General features: G+C 41.0%; 1 protein-coding gene across 1 annotated transcript in view; it reads right to left on the bottom strand.

Annotated features, from left to right (window-relative positions):
* apc2 (APC regulator of WNT signaling pathway 2) overlaps window positions 1-21,128 on the bottom strand; it is a 163,398-nt gene that overhangs the window by 73,491 nt on the left and 68,779 nt on the right. The window contains exons 3-4 of the mRNA XM_052037592.1: window positions 7,901-7,991; window positions 1,369-1,561 (exon numbers count right to left, since the gene is read on the bottom strand). Coding sequence (XP_051893552.1) covers window positions 1,369-1,561; window positions 7,901-7,991 — 284 coding nt within the window. The remainder of the gene's footprint in view (window positions 1-1,368; window positions 1,562-7,900; window positions 7,992-21,128) is intronic.

Here is a 21,128-nt window from a genome sequence, read left to right as displayed (position 1 = left end):
CTGCCTTTTCCCCATAACCCTTAACCCCCAACCCCCTTACCAGTCAAGAACCTATCAATCTTTGCCTTAAATACACCTAATGACTTGGCCTTCACAGCCCTCTGTGGCAATGAATTCCACAGATTCACCACCCTCTGGCTGAAGAAATTCCTCCTCATCTCAGCTTTAAAGGGACATCCCTTTATTGTCAGGCAGTCACTATCATGTTGAATACTGGGCAAGCTCGAGAGGCCAATTTTTTCCTTCTGCTCCTATTTTCTTATGAGGTTTGAGGTAACAGTTGTCCAAAGTTTGTCCCCAATCCACACTCAACATCAGTTGGTGAGGAAGTTCCAGTGTGCCTGGCATAGGTCTCAGCTGTTTGCTTTCAATCGGTGATGCTCCTTGCGAGCATCGTGACTCTGGAGACCCACCTCTCCTAAATCTCCCTTTATAACACCTAGCTCTATTTTGAAAGCCCCTAATGAAGAGAAACTTGTCTTTGGTTACTAGCACAAAGTGGGCACTAGATGTGGACTGCTGGTTCTACTTATCTCCCAGCACCTTGGTAGGAAACCCTCTCAATCACTTAGCATGAACAAACACAGACAAATTTCTCTTATAGTCTCGTCCCTTCCTTGACAAATTATTCTGAACATTTAGCGCTTTTTGTGTAAGAATGTTCATGCTAATGCATCGATCATAAATCTTTTAGTCTCCTGTTATATCCTTAGGTCCAATTAGCTGTCCTACTTTGATGAAGTATTCAGACTCACCCATTCTAAACCATTTAATATTTATAAAACATTGTGCCAAAGCGGGCAATTTTTGCTCTTCGTCCCTACTGATTCCTCATCTCCTTGAATATTTCCTTCCTGTTTAATTAATTCCCTTCTGAATATTGCAGTTGACTTGACATCAATTGGAACTTGAGGTAATGCACTCCATCATTTGAAATCCTCTGGCGTAAAATTATATCGGCTCACCTTTTATTTCATAGAATCACACAGTACAAGAGGACCATCGTGCTCTTTGAAATAGCATTTCAATTAGTCCCACTCTGCTCCTCCATAGCTCCATAAATGTTTTACTTTTTCAGCCGTTACTGTTGAGCCTCCCTCCTTTCAGGCATTCCATTTTAGATCATAACTATTAAACCTAAACTTAGGCCACTTGTTTCTGGAATGAGAAAGTTTTCTTTTGTGTGGAAAAGTCGAGTAGACTGGGTCTATATTTTCTGGAGTTTTGTAAAATGAGAGTGGACATTCTTTTCAATAGTAGAAAGACCATCTTAATCCATGTACACTTGAAATACCCCTGCAGCGCAGCATTTCACAATAGCAGCCAACGAACGCATCTCACAGCCTTCCATGCTATTGAATCAGTTACCTTTCTTCATTAAGTTCCTCCAGATGCTCCATCCTTCCATGTGCCACTGGCAAGTAATCTTGGACCTGTGGTGCTCTAGGATGCATCTGATTCTTCTCAACTGTCTGGTCCAATGCAAATTTGCTTTGTCCCGAGCACACCATGTTCGATTGCCACTTTATGTCACACAGATTGGCAATATCGGTGTTCAACTCTACAGAAGAGAACAGAAAAATGTTTGACCTTGAAACCTATTTTATATGGAAGCTTAAATTTATTTACGAACATGGTGCTCAACCCATCAGTCAAACCGCCATCAATAAATTCTTTACCTGTCCAACACTCAACTGATGACCTTCCTTCTTAATTTATCTACAATGGAACTACTCTCCGCTTAAAAGTTCCACCTGATTTCTATTCCCTCCAGTAATTCTAAGAAAGGCAGAATATAATGTTATGACACTGCTATCCAGCTGTTGGTGTTAGTGGCATGGGTATAAATTTCTAGGCAAAACTATTTCCACTGGTTGGTTTGTCTACGATGAAGGGTGACAATCTAAATACTACAGCCAAACTGTACTGGGGTGAAATTAGGAAAAACATCTATGCATGAAGGATAGTTAATGTTTGGCACTTTCTCCCACAAAGATTAATAAGTGCTAAGTTGTTAATTTTGGATGTGAGGATAAGCAAAGTTATTTCAGGACGAGGGACATCGGTGTGTTCATGACATCACAGCCATGATACTGAATGATGCAACAGGATCAAGGGACTACATGGATGGCTCCAGTTCAACGACCCATGATCTTATGTTCTTGAATGGAATGGTTCCTATAAACCAGAAAATAATACATTGATTTTAAATAAAGATAGGAGTATTGTACCTTGTAATATGCAGGGAATGATGCAACTGCCAAAGTTAAATTGTCTTTAAGTGTTTTGTCCCTTTAAGATCACATTGTCCAAGGAGGAGGGAGTTGACTTTGATCATTATCACAATCCATTGCCAGAGTATTTAGCTGCCCTTGTGTTGATCTCCCTTCATTCAGTTCTGTTGAAGTCAATGGGGCAGATCTATCCTGAGATCACCCTCTGCTGCCCCGAACCACGCTTTTTCATCCAGTGTGACCCTAGGCACGGTCTACCGCTGGGAACCCAACTCCCAGCACTTTGGCCTGGCCCAATGCAGGGTGGGCACTGTCAGGAACAGAGATAATCTGCCACTCATAGAACCGTTTCTACAACTGGTGAGGCTCCTCCCTCAAATTCACCGGCTGTCAGAGCTGTCACTGGTTATCAAATGCCTTTGATGTTGACAGTCATTCAAAATCACTTTGGGCATCTGGTAATAAGAATTACTAACTACTTCTTATAAGACTAAAAAACACACTAAGAAACATTAAAATATTTAAACTTACTTAATATAATCAAAGAACCTTCATTTACCATTCCAAAGCAAACCCAAAATGTTAACTGTTTCTCTTTCCACAGTTGCTGCCTAACCTACAGAGTTTTTCCAGTATTTTTAGTTTTTGATTCCTTTACCTTTCTCTGCCAGCCAATTTCTCTCCTTCATTTTAAGGGGATTGCTGTGCTTGCACCAGGTTTAGCCTGACACAGGCTCAGCAGCAAAGGCCAGCCTGAGCTGGGAAGTCTGCAGACAATGGAGCTGCTGGAAGATCACCAGCTCTGTGAAAAATGCACTTTGGTCTGCCCCAAACTTGTTGACCTTTCAGCATAAGGAGAGTCCATGGTGAATGCTGCCACCTGACACTTTCCAATGTGCAGGATTACATGTTCGGTGATGTATTGGTATTGGTTTATTATTGTCACTTGTACCAAGGTACAGTGAAAAACTTGGGTCTTGCATACTGATCGTACAGTTCATTTCACATTACACAGTGCAGTTACATTGAGTTAGTACAGAGTGCATTGAGGTAGTACAGGTAAAAACAATAACAGAGCAGAGTAAAGTGTCACAGCTACAGAGGAAGTGCAGTGCAGGTAGACCATAAGGTGCAAGGTCACAACAAGGTAGATTGTGAGGTCAAGAGTCTATCTCATCGTATAAGGGAACCAGTCAATAGTCTTATCACTGTGGGATAGAAGCTGTCCTTGAGCCTGGTGGTACATGCCCTCAGGCTCCTGTATCTTCTGCCTGATGGGAGAGGAGAGAAGAGAGAATGACCCGGGTGGGTGGGGTCTTTGATTATGCTGACTGCTTCACCAAGGCAGCGAGAGGTAAAGACAGAGTCCATGGAGGGGAGGCTGGTTTCTGTGACGCGCTGGGCTGTGTCCACAACTCTCTGCAATTTCTTGCAGTCCTGGGCAGTGGGGCTCAGTGCAGCTACTGGAAAGGCTTTGTGGGGAAGGACACATTCTGGGGTTCTGACACCCCTGGACATTGAGGGGTTGGGTCCTGTGTAAGAGCCTCTCAAATACTTGGTTGGTATATTATTTAAGGAAGAATAATGAGTGGCATTTACACATTGTATAAAATGTATTGATTGGATGATTAGATGAATGTAGAGAAAGATGTGTATTGATTGTATTTCCTCTATATATTATTACAAATATTTTTTTAAATAAAGGAGACACTTGAACTGGCATCAAGTCTGACTACTTGAATGTGCTGGGGATCTGGGTCAAAGAAGCCATGGTGTGAGGCTAGAATTGACTGGAGCAGATAGCCAAGATGAAACACAGATTGGGAATGCGAGACCAGTGCTCCCTCTTGCTAGCAGGCAAGAACCTGGTCAGGCAGTCATCTTCTGTTTCACCTGGAGATTCAGGATGGATCAAGCCCATAAGGTCATGATGAAAGGGGGGTGGGAGTGGAAAACGTACCCAACATTGCCCTCATCCTGATGCAGTGTGCGGCTGCATTAAGCTGTGCATGAAACTGAAGTGTGCAAACACAAAGTGCCATTATGTGACACTTCTACCTGTCCGCAATGTTGTGAAGGATGGGCTTGCCGTCATAGCCATGCAACATTCCATTCTGTTGGGCTTTGCCGCACCACCTGTTCTTCATTGAAAAGTTTCTGCAGAAAAACACCTTTGACCACAAACCCATTAGGCAGTTATCATCACAGAACATTCTGCAGGCTCTGCGAGAGGAGGACACAGTAGATCCTGTGGGATGGTGTCCTGAGCAGACTGTCAAGTTATTTGGAAGAATGCTTCATTGTCAGAACTTACTAACAAACACTTGGTTGGCAGTGAGAAGGGCCCTACCCACTAGATTCTTCCTGCACAGTCGGAGTCTCACTCCCACCCCACATTGCCCTCGAGATGAGGTGATCATCCACCTCCTTGTGCTCTGTGGGAAGGTCTGCAAAAGCATGCAGTAGTCCTTATCGAGGTTTGCCCTATGCAGCTAAGCAAGAGAGGACTGTGTGACCTACAGGCTATTCCCAGGGACACGTACTGAGAAAAACTGGAGGATCATCAACTTGGTGAATGACACATTTTGGTCTACTCAAAACTTGCTGGTCATTCAGTATAAGGAGATGTAAGGGGTGCAGGAGTATGTGCTGAGGGAGGTACTGAAGCCCGGTGCAGCCATTGAAAAGACTCTGTGGAGAAAGACAACAGTACATTGGACACTGAGGGGTTGGGTCCTGGGTAGTGGAGTGTTTAAGGAGGAAACATCAGTGGCAGTGACACATTGTAAATGAATGTATTGATTTGATGGTACAATAAATATAAGAAAGGCGTGCATCAATTGTCTTTCCTCTACATATTATTATGAAAAAAGTGTATTTTGAAATTTTAAAAAATTGAGCTCCCTTTTTGAAGTTTATAGGGAGCACAGAAGCAACCAGCAACACAAGCAGCATAAGTCCATAGCATCACAGGGACTTCCACTGAGAAATGCATGTAAATCCCAGTTTAAGTGCTAGTGTCAGGGCAGAGTCCTGCCCTAATATGGAACCAAGTGTCAGGAGAGCAGCACAATGTGTAGCTAATACACCTAACACCCAAATAGTGCTAATGACCAAAGCCAAACCCCTATCCGCAAGCTGCAGCAGGACATTAACAGATTGTCATCAGCTTGTAGTTACTGGCACTGTCAGAAGAAACCAGCATAAATGCTCATTTTTCATTCCCTTATTTTATGCAAATGTGTAGACACTTTGAAAGGTAACATCTAGAGTGAAATTTAGTGACCATTGGGGCCACTGGTTATATACAATTGGGCAGAGTGTCACTATTGACTTACCTAGTCCTGATTTACAATAGATCCATACCTAGGGCTTTAACCATTGAGGTTACACTCTAATCTAAAGACATTAACCATCTTTCGTGTCCTATAGCAGGGAACCATTTAATCTGTGTCAAGTAGCTGCAGTGAAAATCTGTAAGTGGAATTACTAGGATTAGTTTAAGTTCAGGTCAAATAGAAATATATATCAATATATTAGACCAGATGTAACATATCCTTGCATAATATACCCATATAATCTAATCTTCTCTGCAATTGTTTCCTCTGTGAGAAAGGACATCGGCTAAACTTGTTCTGCAAGCAGCTCTATAAATGTATTAATGTGTTTGCATAAGCTGATAACCTATTCACGTTAGTTGAGAAATAAAGTCCAGTCACTGAATGCCAGAGATAAGCCTACAGGAGAAAATGTGTACTTCCTGTAAATAGTGTTGGAATAAACAGCTGTAAGGTATATTGAGAGAAGACATAGGGATCAATTTTTCATGTAGGGTCAATATCTTTGCATAACAAAGTGGAACTGAACAGTCCAGATCAGGTCTGTGCTCCTGTGAGGGTGTAGGTGCTGGTTTTGGTATCACAGATTTCAGAAGGAGAAAGTTTGTACTCTTGAGTCTTTGGTCTGCCTTCATGTGTTTGGAACAGGCTTAGCAGTGATAGTCTATCTGGCTCATACTCATCCTCACCTCTTCCATACCTCACCCACCAAGATGTCAACAGTACATCAATGCATGCTTCAAAATACAAAGCAAAGCACTTTGGATGTCCTGATATTGTGAAGACTGCTATATAAATGCAAGTCTTCCTGACACTATCACCAACTAATATACCGAAAAAAAATTTACAAACTCTAGCATTCCTTACACACATACCATTTACCAACCAAAGTGAGTGGACATCAGCTAAATCAAACACATTGGTACAATTACAGAGCAAGTTTAGTCAGTGCTCTTTCTTACAGAGGACTCAATTGTAGTCAAGCTCTGTGAAGGACCAATAGCTCAAATCTTATACGATGGGAACACAATGACATCCCCAGTAATGAGTGACCTAAATTTCATTGACATAGGTCTGCGACTAACAATCATTGCCTGCAGTCACATATGGTCCACGCTTCTCTGATCTGAGTACAGAGCATCGATTTTACAGTCCAAGCTACCCCAGAGTTCAACTATGAGGCCCTAAGTGACAGTTAATTACAGCTGCTCTGAAATGCCCCTGAAACCTTTGGCATCTCATGAAGCTATGTACCCAGCTTTGCTACCTTTCAAAGCTGCTGGGGATTTTAAACATTTCTGACATTCAGAATCTCTTAAAAATTCTTAAAATGAAATACATAACATTGATAAACTAGACTGCTAAAATAAACATTTAATTTAAAACTTCAAATAATTTCAAAAAGGACCTTCTTACCTTTCTTCCCTACCAGCACCCTTGAAATGAGCGGGGTCACTGATCTTGTGCCATCCCTAACCAGGCACAGGATCCAAGAGTCATATCCCCAACATAGATGCTGGAGAATCTCAGCAAAATGGTATACCACTACTGGGATCCGTCAGTTGTTCAACAGCAGATTGCTGCCAGAAAATGGCTGGCAGAGATTGGTGGGTAAGGTTAGGATTTCTTCATTTACCGCACATGCAAAGAAATCTTGGATTTGTTGACACTTCAATAGCAACAGGCTAGGAATAACCTCAAAAGGCCACCAAGAAAAGCCTCAAAGTCTGGCCTAGGTTCACGTTAATATATTTCTGACAATGATCCTCATTCTGTTAGGATCATTGCCTGACCAAGCCAGGTTGTAACCCCAGTGCAGTTAATGGGATTTCTTTGACATGTTTTAAACCAAGGAACAAGCATTTGAAATGCATTGTTCCACCAGAAGAACAAACATGCATTTACATAGCGCCTATCACCTGTTTTACTTTAGAGTCACTGAGGTACTCTTGAAGTGTATTCATCTTTGTACTGCAGGAAACACACAGCCAATTTGTACACAGCAAGCTCCCCCAAACAGCAATGTGATAATGAAAAGGGATAATCATTTTTCAGTGATGTTAGTTGAAGGATAAACATTGGCCAGGACATCAGGATTAATTCTCCTGCTTTTCTTCAAAATAATATCATAGAGCCTTTATACTTCAACTGAGAGAGCAAATGAAACTATAACGTGGAAGAAGGCCATTTAGCTGATTGTGAACGTGCAGGGTGGGGTTACAATGGGGTTAGACAATTTTTGTATCTTAAACTGATTAACTAGTAAGTACGCATTCAAACAGATTTCTGATCTCAACGGTGCATATTAAATATTAGTGTGTGTCCTACCTTTCAGCTGGTCCAGAATTTCTGTTCTCCCAGTAGAAGCCAAGTTGCTAGCCTCTTGCTCCAGCTTGTTCTGAAGCTGCTTCAGCATTTCCTGGAGTAGGTAATTGAGTGTAATGAGTACACCTATCATCTTGCTTTAACAGGTGCGTCACACAGGGACACACACACAAAAGACACGCACACCAGCAAAATGCACAGTGAGAAGAAGCTTTTTTTAAAAAGGCCCCATAGTGATGTGACAGTTCCAAAGAGTCACTTTTATTTTCATCTTTTTCAACTCCTGACAAATTTGCAAATGCCAAGGGTACACTTGCTTGCCACACCCTGTGGCATCAAACTCTTCTGCTCGTAACACCCAGTATTAGACAGCAGCAATAATTGGAGCACATATAAATGATGCAGTCGCTTGCGAATCAGGACTGTTCCAGTGATCTCCTTGGCTTCACTGATGAATGCTCTGGATGTCAAATGCCTGCATCAGGTTACTTTCATGTTATCTCCCATGACTCAGTACAAAAACAACAGTTGTGATAAAGAGATGTGCAGTTGCAAATGTAAATGTTCTCGTATTGATCCTGCAATCCTTTACTTCATTTTTCATTCCCTTCTAAATGTGTCATACATCACTGCCACTGCAACGAATCAATACTAAATCCATCCTCTGCTACAGAGCCACTGCATAGCGGTGTGAGCACCTGCCAACCTCAAATAATGAAACAAGCCACTTCTTTCAAACCTTATATAAAAGGAAGTGGAAGCATTTAATTCCAGCTGTAGAAATAATCCTCCATAACTCTCCATGGACTTTCATCTGTAGAAGGCCTGTGTTTTTAGCTCCAAAGATTAAACTACACATTGAATAAAGCGTCAATCAATCGGTGGTGTTGGCAGAAATAGCAAACACAATATCAACATATCCACAGAAAGACTTCAAGCATTCGCTAGGTGATTCCCTTCTTGCAAAGTGCTCAGAAAATGATGCTTTCCCTGCTTGTTGTAAAAATTCTGCTCCTGCACCTGGCCTTTATATCTGTGAATACCAACGATTCTTCAAAGGCACTGTGCTGCAAGTATTGGAGAGGTCAAATGACAGACACACTGACTGATTTAATTCCACAGCATTGCAACTGTACGTCCAATAATTGCAAGCAGTAACAGGCACCCTAGGAAGGACTGCCTTGTGACATCAACTTCCATATGTGTACACAGCAGCTGCATGCTGCACTTTTACATCTCAACTTAAAAGGCAAAGAAACTTAAATGCAAAGCCTTTCCACAGTTGGCTGTCATTTGCTGCTCTGTAGATGGTCCTCTGTCCTGCCGGATTAAGCCAGTAATTCAGGTTGCAGTAATCTTTCTGTGTCAGACCAAGGTGCAGCTGCATTCAATCCTATGTCCTGCTCAGTTGCAATCAGCACATCAGAAGCAGCAGCCAACAGAGCTTCAAAGACTGGGGCTTGGCAACTCCCAAAAGGCTTAATGTGCAATTTCAGAATTCTGATGCAGCATATTAATAAGATCTCAGAAATGCTGCATCATGCTGGCATCGGCTAATAGTGAAACCACTCCTTAAACTGCAACACTAGAGAAAAGGACCCAACCTGTTAAGCATTCTGTGTTTTGCAGTGCTTTATTCAGGGGTGGTTTTTAACTTAACAAAGTTGAATCCTGATCCAGCATCACCCTTCATTTAGTGAATGGGGAGAATAAAAGGGAGTGCTACGAAATCCCAGCCTTACCTCGAAATCCATCAGTTTATATGTGGACTGAAAATAACTTGCACTGTGTCAATTTAACTTTCCTGCACACTAGATCAAGTAGAATTATTTAAAGCAGACATAATGACCAATAACAGGATCTTAGTCTTAAATACAAACTGCAGGATCGATGCATTTATGTTAAGGAGTGAGGTGCTGGAAATCACTGAAATACACAGGCTGCAATTGATAATTATCTAAAACAGTGTTTGCGCTAAGGAAAGAATATTAAGTGTGACTTTCTCTAGAAGTCAAACAAACTACATTTGTGTGGCACCTTTTATATAAAAGTGTGCCCAGTATTTGCTTGTCAACAACTTATAATGATGAGCTATGGAAGGTGAAAGATTATGAGGGAAGATTGAAGGCCTGGTGAAAAGCTGGGTTTTGGGTACTTTTCCTTCCAAATGGGGTCAATCAATGAGGCAAAGAGATTTAAGAATAGTCCAAGAAGCAGGCCAAATATCTTCTACAAATCTATCAGCCGAAGGAAAATGCTGTAGATGTTGGAAATTTAAAATAAAAGCAGAAAATGCTGGAAAGAATCTATTGTGGCTTTGGATTTGGAGTATAATTGTGCTGTCTACCTGCCAACTAATTGGCCACATTAAAGCAGCACACTCTTCAACCTTTCATCCCCAGTCCCTTCAAGCCATCAACCTTGGTTACCCTGAGTAAAGACATTTCTTCTCATCTCAGTCCTGAATGGCCAACCCCTTATTTTGAGTGGTTCTACAAACTCTGTAGAAATATGTTATTCTTAGGTTACAACTTTATGAACTCTACAGAGTTCCTGCCAAAGGAAACAACACCCCTGCATCTATTTTATCAAGCATTGTAAGAACTCAAGAGAATATAGGCCCGGTGTGCTTAGGAAGCCCCACATTTCCATAAGTTAATTGCACTCCCTCAGTCACAAGTACATCCTTCCTTAGATATCGAGACCAGACCTGTACACAGTATTCCAGCTACAGCCTCACCAGGGCTTGATATAACTGCATGGAGAAGTGTTTCCTCTTGTATTCAAATTCTCTTGCAGTGGAGGCCAAGGGGTCATTTGCTGTCTTAATTGCTTGCTCTACCCAATCGTCAACTTTCAGTGATTTGTGTACAAGGATATCCAGGTCCATCTGAACAAAAACAGCAACCTCCCAACATTTAAAAAGCTCTCCACCTCCCTACTTTTCTACCGTAGTAGAGGGCCTCACATTTATATTCCATCTGCTTTGTCCTAACTCATTCATTTAGCCTGACTATATCTCTTGAAGCCTCTCTACATCTTCCCCACAACTTACACCTATACATGGCTTAGTATATTCAGCAAACTTGGATATATTACACTTGATACCCTCATCCAAATTGTTGATATAAACTGTGAATAGCCAGGATCCCAGCACTGATCCTTACATCATTCTACAGGTCACAGCCTCACATCCCAAGATTGGCCTGTTTATTCCCACCATCTGTTTTCTGTACATTACTGTGTTGAGATTATCAAACACATATGATCCTTACAAGAAGCAAAATCTTAGAGATTTATAGCGTAAGAATACCATTTTAGCTCAGCCAGCCCTCACAGAGAGAATTTGACATTTAATTCAGTTATAGCAGGCAGCCGATCCAATACCATTTGACTGGTGCCTCTCTCTGTCCTATCATTTGGTGATGGATTTTAACATTGGTTCGAGGGTGGAGGGTGACATGAATCTCTGATGTTTCTGCTGCATCTCTTGAACAAAGACAGGCTTAGATTTCTTTTTCTGATTTTGCGGGGATTTTTCAATTCTTATCTGATCTGCAATGGCAGGCAATTTTTATAGCTGCTGTATTCTATGGACATCAACATTTACAACTGGTTTACTTTAGTGCGAGAATCCCTGTGGCGCTAGTTAATGGACTGCTGAGTCCCAACAGCCTTTCAAAGTGGTCTAATTATACTCTGCATTCACTTTCAAATGGAAGTTTGCAATATGTGGCTGCTCTTAAGGTTCTGGGGTAAAAGTCATTGCAATAAAAGCTGTCTGTAAATGGTCACTATCCTCCAGCTTGAGCTTTTGCTGCTTGCTGACTGTGATAAGTGTGGTACAACATTAAGCAAAATAATGCACTCTGGTAGATCAAAGCCCTATTTTCTTATAAGAGCATGAAAAGGCAAGTTCAAGATGATTTAGACAAGTTAAGGAGTGGAAAAGTACATGGTAAATGTAATATCTGGATACATTAAATATGGAAAGGCAGAATATTATTTAAATGGGAAGAGACTTGGAAATGTTGATGTACAAATGGACCAGGGTATCCTTGTACACCAGTTATTGAAGGCAAACATACAGGTGGAGCAAATGCCATGTTGGCCTTGGTTGCAAGAAGTTTTGAGTACGGGAACTAGGATGTTTTGCTACAATTATACAAGGCCTTGGTGAGACCACACCTTGAGCAATGTGTTACTTTTGGCCATCCTACCTAAAAAAAAGGATATTCTTGCTAGAGAGGGAGTGCCGCAAAGGTCGATCGGACTGATTAACGGAGGGCAGGGCTGTCGTGTGAGGAGATTGTGTCAGCTAGGCCTGTATTCACTAGAAATTGGAACAATTCCAGGGCTACAGGGAAATAAGCCGAAGTGGAATAGGGTTGATGGGGTAGCTGGTTGGAGCTGGTATAGACCCAATGGGCTAAACGGCTTCTTTATATGTTGTAATAACTAAGGATGAGAGAGAATCTCATTGAAACATGCAAATCCTGACAGGCTGAGACAGACTGGATGTGGGGATAATGTTTTCCCCTGTGGGCTGTCTAGAACAAGAGGTCACAGCCTCAGTATCCAAGGTAAGACATTTAGGACTGAGATGTGAAGAAAATTCTTCACTTAGAGACTGGTCAACCTCTATCACTGGAAAGTGGTAGACAAAGTTGCTGAATAAATTTAACATGGGGGGTAGACAAAAAATGCATCAATGGGGATGGGAAGAACCAGCAGGAGAAGATGGCACTGATGTATAGGATTAGCCATGATTGTATTGAATGGTAGAACAGACTAGAAGGGCCAAATGGCCCACTCCTGATCCTACTTTCAATGCTTCCACATAAGATTCGGAGCAGCATTAAAGGAGCAGCTTGTTCGGCTGTTCAATAAGCTCTTGGCAGAACTGAGATAACGTTAAGAGAATGTTCCTCCTCTAATGGAATCTAGAAATAGGGGGCACATTTTCAGAATGAGAGGGTCGTCTATTTAAGTTGGGGGGTGAGCAGGAATTTCTTCTTTCTGAGATTCATGATTTCTGAGGATCATGAATCTTTGGTACTCTCTACCCCAGAGAGCTATGGACACTGAGTCACTGAATATATCAAGGCAGGGATAGACAGACCTTTAGACAATCAGAGAATCGTGAGTTGTGGGAAACCAATAGCACTGTGCACTTGAGACTAAGAGCAGGTTGGCTTTGATCAGATTGATTAGTAGAACAGACTCAAGGGGCCTACAGCCAGCTTCTGCTCCTACTACTTATGGACGGATAGATCAGCTCCCCTTCCCACATCCTTTGGTTCTCTTCGTGTCCAAGAATTTATACATTTCTCCTTTATATGTACTGAAAGGTGAACTCACTGAACTCCATTGTATTTCTGAATATTCACAACCCACAAGGGCAGAGAATTCCCAAGATTCACAAATGTACAGCACACCCTCAGTGTTGTGTTGGAGTGTCAGCTTAGATTTAAGAGCATAAAAACTAGAAATACAAGTAGACCATTCGGCCTCTGGTGTCTGCTCAGCCATTCAATAAGATCAGGGCTGATCTTTCACCTTAATGCCAGTTTCCTGCAGTAGTCCCATATTCCCTAATTGCCTTGATATATAAAAAAATTATTGATTTTATGCTCTAATATCTAGAGTGGGATCTTTTCCCTGCACTATACTTTTTCCCTTTAATGCTTTCCCATTAGTCTCTGAGCAATATGATTAGCTGCAATTTCACTTTTACTTTCTATGGTTATGGAAGCTGCTGTTAATTACACAATATCCTGAATGTTCTGGCAGAACCTATCATGTTTCTTGGTTTGCAGTGTTGGTCAACTGAGATGCTTAAAGAACATTGCCTCAGCTATCATTTCTTTTGATTATTGCACACCACACATCAGGCACAAAGTGGTTTCATACCTCGGCCGGATCCTTAACAAATCCCTACGAATTGACTCTATACACATATTGTTCCTGCCCATGGCTTCTCTGTTTCATATTTTTGGGAAAGGACCATAAACTCAAGAGGCCCAGAAGGCATGGACATTCCTTGACTGAATCTGAACAGGGTCCAACAATCATGCAGAAATAGAAGGCTAAAGAATCTACACTTTGTGCATGTAACAAAGTTCAAACTATACCACACATCATGTCAGAATTTCCAGAGTATAATTCTAAAGACAAATTTACTGAACTCCAGCAGATTTCTGGAGGCATGGTCATTTGGTGGTGTAAGTTAAGACTTCACTATGTTAAAATATCTTGTAGTGTAGAAATTCACAGTTTGGTATAATTGTTGCTTCAAGCTCTATCTCCACACTGACCCCAGGATCCTCCTGTTTGAAAGGGTAGATTCAACATCCAAAGAGACTTGGATAACTACCAGAAATGGAGAAATTTGTCAGGGCAATGGATAAAGACTATGGCAATGACTAATTGAAATGTGTTTCCAAGAGTTGTCATGGGCACAATGGCTAAAAGACCTTCTTTGGTCCACTATAATCAGAAATCATGATTTGATAAGATATTTTTATTTGTCACAAGTACATCGAAACACACAGTGAAATACATCTTTTTGCGTGGAGTGTTCTGGGGACAACCCGCAAGTGTCGCCGAGCTTCCGGCGCCAACATAGCATGCCCACAACTTCCTAATCTGTACGTCTTTGGAATGTGGGAGGAAACCGGAGCACCCGGAGGAGAACGTACAAGACACAGGGAACGTACAAACTTCTTACAGACAGCGGCTGGAATTGAACTCGGGTCGCTGGTGCTGTAATAGTGTTATGCTAACCGCTACACTACCGTGCTATGATTTGTGGTACTTTACGTAAATTTTTTACTAGCCGAGACCAATTATGGGTAAATTAGTTAATTGGCCTTTAGCCTAGAGGCCACAATTCAAAGGCATTCAGCATCATCATCCGAATTACTGTAATTAATTCATTTTCTTTGAAGATAATTAACTTTAGCAGTGGGATATTTTACATTCTGTGACTATATCAAGTTTTTGTATCTGGAATTTCACTTATGGAAAGTTTATTTTGGACTGAGAGCATAATTTTGTTGATGATTGAAATCAATAACATGCATAGAAGGTGAAAAGGTTCTGCTTACTGAAACAGCACTTGTGTCCACTTTAGACGCATTGCGAACCTGGGCTTAATGCAAAGAGTAAGACTCAACATTAAGTTCTGTCTCCTGAGGCAGCATCACCCACACCGAGAGTACTCTTTTAAGGAAGACACTGTTTGTCACCTTGTTATTAAAGGAAATTTAATGCTAAAAGACTCCAAAGCTAGAAACTGTATAAGATGCTCTTCTCCTCTCTCCCATCAGGCAGAAGATAAGAAAGCTTGAGAGCAGGTACCACCAGACTCAAGGACAGCTTCTGCCCGCTGTTATCAGACTCTTGAATAGACCTCTCATACGCTAAAAGATGAATTCTTAAACTCTTGATCCCCTAATCTACCTCATTGTGGCTCTTGTTCCTTATTTGCCTACTTGCTCTGCACTTTCTTTGTAACTGCGATGCCATATTCTGCATTCTGGTTTTCTTTTTCACTACCTCAATGTAATTATGTATGGCATGATCTGTCTGGGTGGCACACAAAACAAAAACAATCTCGGTACATGTGACAGTAATAAATTAATCCAATCCAATATAGAAATGCCCATCAAAATCACATTGAGCAAGGAACATATGCAAGATCCATCCAATGAAAGGGGTGGGGAGAATTTTTTCAGATGCAGACAATGTGCCAAGGAGTCACATACATTGGTAATGCATCTCCCCAAAGACTTTACTCAAGGTTAATCACTTTAACTTCAAAACTCATTCCAGTAACATCAATTCACTTGAATGATGGGTTGAAGCTTTTAAGGCAGACATTTTCAACAGAAAACAGCATTGGAAGTAGCAACCTAGTTTACAAAGAAGACAAGGACTAGATTATGACCTCTCCCTCAATTATGTGACTGTCTAGATTATGAGTATCCCTTAATAAAGTAACTGTAAATTATGACAATTCCCTTATTAAAGTGATAGATTAGATTATGTCTCTGGGTTAGCAGATAGGAGCTTAGTTTAATGCCATGCCCGGACAACAGGCACCTCCCTCATTGCAGCACACACTCAGTGCTGAAGAGTCATGCTGAATTTTAATGCTTACATCTTCGATGTTAGACTTGTGCCCACAATTTTCTGACTCAGAGATTAAGATTGCTCTCCACTGACTCATGGCTGACATATAAATAGGAACATTGGCAGAAAAATGTTCAGTTGTATATTAATTAAGGGAGTAAGGAAATAAAGCAGGAATTAATATGGATTCATGTGTTCTAATCTAAGGCTCTGATGAAAATAAATCATTGTATTCTGACTATTCATTTATATACTGCCAAATAAATCCTACTGTCTTTTTGAGCATATCTCCGCATATATAAGGTGGCCTTTGTATTCATCTAATCTATCAATGAAGAGTTATTACTATCTTATAAAATGATAGACTGGTTAGGCAGATTTAATTAGATAGTGTGATAAAAATAAAGCAGGGTTAATTTTAAATTCCATCACTGTGAAAAAGAAAACCTTATAGCAAAGCTGCAGCTGATTTTACACCCACCAAATGTATTTTCTATTGTAGTCAATGGTGTTTTTGTTTAACCTGCTACCAATTCATTTTGTGATAGCCCAATTTGTTCATGACTGATATAGTGGTATTTAACTACTTCTTTCAAGCTTTTAAGTGTCCTGATTCAATGTAGCTGCAGCTAAAACACTGTAAGACAGCAACATTAATACATAGAGCAGCAAAAGTCACAGGCAGCTCCAGATCATAAGAAAGAGGGTAGACCATTCATTTCCTTTGAGCCCACTCCAGCATTCAATTCAGTCAAGGGAGGTTCTTCAGGACCTTGGGAGAACATAATAAATAGAAGTAGAAGTAGGTCACAAAGCCCTCTGAGCCTTCTCCCCATACAGTAAGATAGTGGCTGACCCTCTACATCATGTGAACATATGTGCCCATATCCCTTATTCCACTGGTATCCAGAAGTCTAATGCTCTCCACCTTGAATATGTTCAGTGACTGAGCATCCTCATCTCTTTCAGGTGAAAATTCCAGAGATTAACAACGAAATAAATAAAGTTTTCCTCAGCCTGACCCAAAACACCCAGCCTCCTATTTTAAGTCAATGTATGTAGTTCAAGATTCGAGAACTAAAGGAAATAGCCTCTCAGCATCCATAGAGTCATACAGCACGGAAACAGGCCCTTCGGCTCAACTCGTCCATGCCAACCATTGCCTACCTGAGCTAGTCTCATTTGTCTGCGTCTGGTAGGGTAGCGGTTAGCATAATGCTATTACAGCACCAGTGACCTGGGTTCAATTCCGGCCACTGTCGGTAAGGAGTTTGTACGTTCTCCCCGTGTCTGCGTGGGTTTCCTCCAGGTGCTCCGGTTTCCTCCCACATTCCAAAGACGTATGGGTTAGGAAGTTGTGGCCATGCTTGTGGCGCCAGAAGCGTGGCGACACTTGTGGGCTGCCCCCAGAACATTCTACACAAAAGATGTATTTCACTGTGTGTTTCGATGTACATGTGACTAATAAAGATATCTTATCTTGGCTCTTATATCTCTAAACCTTTCCTATCTATGAAATTGCCTCCTGTCAATTCTTCTCAAATTCCCATACGTTCAAATGAGAATCAGCCCTAATTCTTCTAAACTCCACTGAGTGTCAACCAGTCCTAATCAATCACTCCTCATTCTGAAAACCAACCAAATGAAACTAGATTGCATCACTTCCAAATCAAGCACATCCTTCCTAAGATTAAGACTGCAGAGTACACTCCAAGACCAATCCACTAAAACATTATACAGGTGCACCAAGACTTGCCTAAAAAATAACAGACCAACAAGCATTTTGTTTGTGGAGCAGGCAAAAGAAGTCAGTTTATTCTGGAGACAGAATCATGAGGGAGGGAGACCCTGGAAGCACACTATCATTACTTCACTGGAGTGTCAGCCTGGGGTCCCTGCAGCAGAACTTGAACCCAAGCTGACAGTGCTAGATTGATTCATAGATGCACAACTGAGGATCATCCCAAATTAAGAATTAAAATATAGCAGTTAAGAAGTTATTGGAAAGGGTGTTGAATCTAAATCTGTACCATTTTCTTGTGAGATCTCTGTGAAAGAAGACAGTTACTCACTGTAACAAGATTAGGTGTGAGGAGATATCCTGCTTAAAGAACAGCAACACGGAATGATTAAGAGAAGGTGTGATGAATTTTGATAATGAGAATGAAAAATGAGCTGTGTAGGTATGTGTGTTCAAAATAACAAAGCAGCCCATGGGAGAGTCTGCTTTCCATCCATTCAATGTTCTCCCCATTGCTTCACATCTTATGAATTACATTTGAGATTTGGTCAATATTGTTATCCAGTAAAACAGCAAGAGGTCACAAATGGCAGATGATTTGAACAACCAACTGAGCTGCATTTGGTGGCATTGATTAAGGGAAGAGCACTAACACATCAGCCAGCATGCCATCATTGATCACACTGTAAAGTAGTTATGGATGTCCCAGAGCCAGGTGCAGTATTCCAATCAATGGAAAGGAGAATCCAACAAGAAATAAAACAAGTGGCCAATGCTGCCCTTTCGGTTTTCCATGGGGTGGGTACAGGTTAAAATTACTCACATAGTTACGATGATATAATGCCTAAGGAAATTCAGGGCTTAATAGTTTTTACCGGATAAGCTTATCTTCAGAATACTAGTTGCTTATAAATGTTTATCAAACTTGTACGAAACAAATGAGAAATACTTCCTTTCCCTAATAATAAACATTATTTATTTATTACCAGGATGCAAACCATGCTGGCAAACTAGCATTTATTGCCCATGCCCAATTGCCCTAAGAAGGAGGTGGTGAGCCACCTTCTTAAACCAGTGCAGTCTTCTGGAGAAGGTAGTCCTAGTGTTTTTGGGCAGGGAGTTCCAGAATTTAGACCCAGCAACATGAAAGGACCAGCAATATATTTCCAATCAAGATGATATGACTTGGAGGGAAACTTGAAGGGGAACTTGGAGGAAGTGCTGGTGCTTCCAAGCGCTTGCTGCCCTGGCCCTTCTTTGTGCTAGAGGCTGTGAGACTGGGAGATGCAAGTGAAGCAACATATTTTGCAGATGGTTTATATTGTAGCCACTTTCAGAGTATCCTACAGATCACTGGTCTTGTCTATTGACAGGGTCTTTCTTTCCAGATCAGGAAAACTTGCTGTGTTGAAGAATATCGTTCTCATCTGGTACTTTGTTCTTTTGCCAATTATCTAAAATTTGCACCTACCGGCTACAGAGGCACCTGCCTCTGGAAATGATTTCTCCTTGTTTATTTTAACAAAACCATTCCTATTTGTGAACGCAGTGGATGACACTTTCAAATTTGATACTTGGTAGAGTGCTAATTCTAGTATTGTGACATTTACGCACTGGAAAAGGACAAGAAGCAGCTTAGTCCTTACATTGTGCTGATTTAAGCACAAGAACTCAGTGCTGAGAAAGGCTGGTGTGAATTGAAATTCTGATTTCAATTTTGTTGGCTACATGAGTAATTTCTTCAATTATTCTTTCGGCAGGTGCTTGCTGGATTGTGCTAGCTTCATATGTGTTTTATTCACAGGGGTGTTACAAGGTTGGAGAAAGGTTATTGAATGCACAGTAAGGGGAAAATCAAGCAAGGCTGATGTGAGCACATTGGCACCCTGAAGGCAGGTAGGCATACATTAATAACGAAAGTCAGTGATATTAGCTGCATTGTATCATTAAAATCATATCTTAATGATATTGCATTGATGTTAAATATTTTATAGTTTGTAAATGCAAGTTAATGGTGAAGTATCACAAAATCATGGATGTAGAAAAGATTAGCATGGAAAATAATTGACAAATTTCACAGCCGCTCTTCTGCAACCCCTCTTATATCAGATTGTCAGGGAAAGGTCAACATTCCTGGTAATAACGTTGCCAGGATCCATTTTATTAGGCTCTGTGGCTGAGTTAACTTAAACATTTCTGTTTTTTTAAAAATGTTCACAGGACATGAGTATCATTAGCATCAATTATCCATCCATAAATGCCCTTGAAGTGAATGTTCGCAAGGTCATTCCAGAGGGCAGTTAAGTATCAACCTCATTACTGTGAACCAGTCACAAATAACCCATTAAGGAGACCAGACTTCCTTTCCTTAAAGGATGTTAATGAACCAGAAGGGCATTCATGATAAACTGATATTTCCTTGAATATCATTATTGGTAACTTGTTTTTAATTTCAAATTTAGTTAATGAAGTTCCCCGGCTGCCATGGTGAGATTTGATTGGCGAAACAATGGTGGGTGGCAGTATGAATTGTGGAGAGGATGCAGAGTGGCTTTAAAAGGAGATGGACAGGATAAATGGATGGGTGAAAACATAGCAGAAGGAATATAATGCTGACATTTGGCAGAAGGTGCAGAAAAAGCAGTGTTTCTGGTAAATGGTGAAGGGATTGAAAAGTGCTCGTGTTCAGAGGGTGTCCTTGCACATAAATCACTGAAAGTTAACTCACAGGTTCAGCAAGCAATTTGGAAGACAAATAACATGTTGGCCTTTATTGCAAGAGGATTTGATGTAAGGGGAAAGACATTTAACTGCAATTATGCAGGGCCCTAGTGAGACTGCTTCTGGAAAACTTTGTCACATATCAGATCTCCATAGCTAAGGAAGGATGGATTTGCAACAGTGGGAGTGCAGCAATATCTCATCAAATTGATTCCTGAGATGGGGGGATAAACCTATGAGGAGAGATTAAGCAGACTGAGGCTATACTCTCAAGAGATATACTCTCTATACTCTCATTCTTCTAATGAGAGATGATTTCATTGAAATGTACAAAGTTCTTCTAGGACTTGACAGAGCAGAGAGTTGTACAACACAGAAATGGGCCCCTCAGCCCATCATGTCTATGCCAACCTTTATGCTCATCTACACTAAGTCCATTTCCCTACATTAGGACTGCATCCTTCTACGCCTTGCCATTTTAAGTGCCTGTCTAAATGTCTCTTAAACATAGTAATTGTGTCTAATTCCTCCACCTCCTCTGCCAGTGCATTCCAGATATCAAGCACTCTCTGTGTTAAAAACTTACCCTCAGATCCCCTTTAAAACTCGTTCCTCTCACCTTAAACCTTTGCC

This window comes from Pristis pectinata, chromosome 24 (genome assembly GCF_009764475.1).
Source record: "Pristis pectinata isolate sPriPec2 chromosome 24, sPriPec2.1.pri, whole genome shotgun sequence".
In the NCBI taxonomy this organism is placed as follows: Eukaryota; Metazoa; Chordata; class Chondrichthyes; order Rhinopristiformes; family Pristidae; genus Pristis; species Pristis pectinata.
The sequence above is the reverse complement of the archived record's forward strand: the minus strand, read 5'-3'. Positions and strand labels throughout refer to the sequence as shown.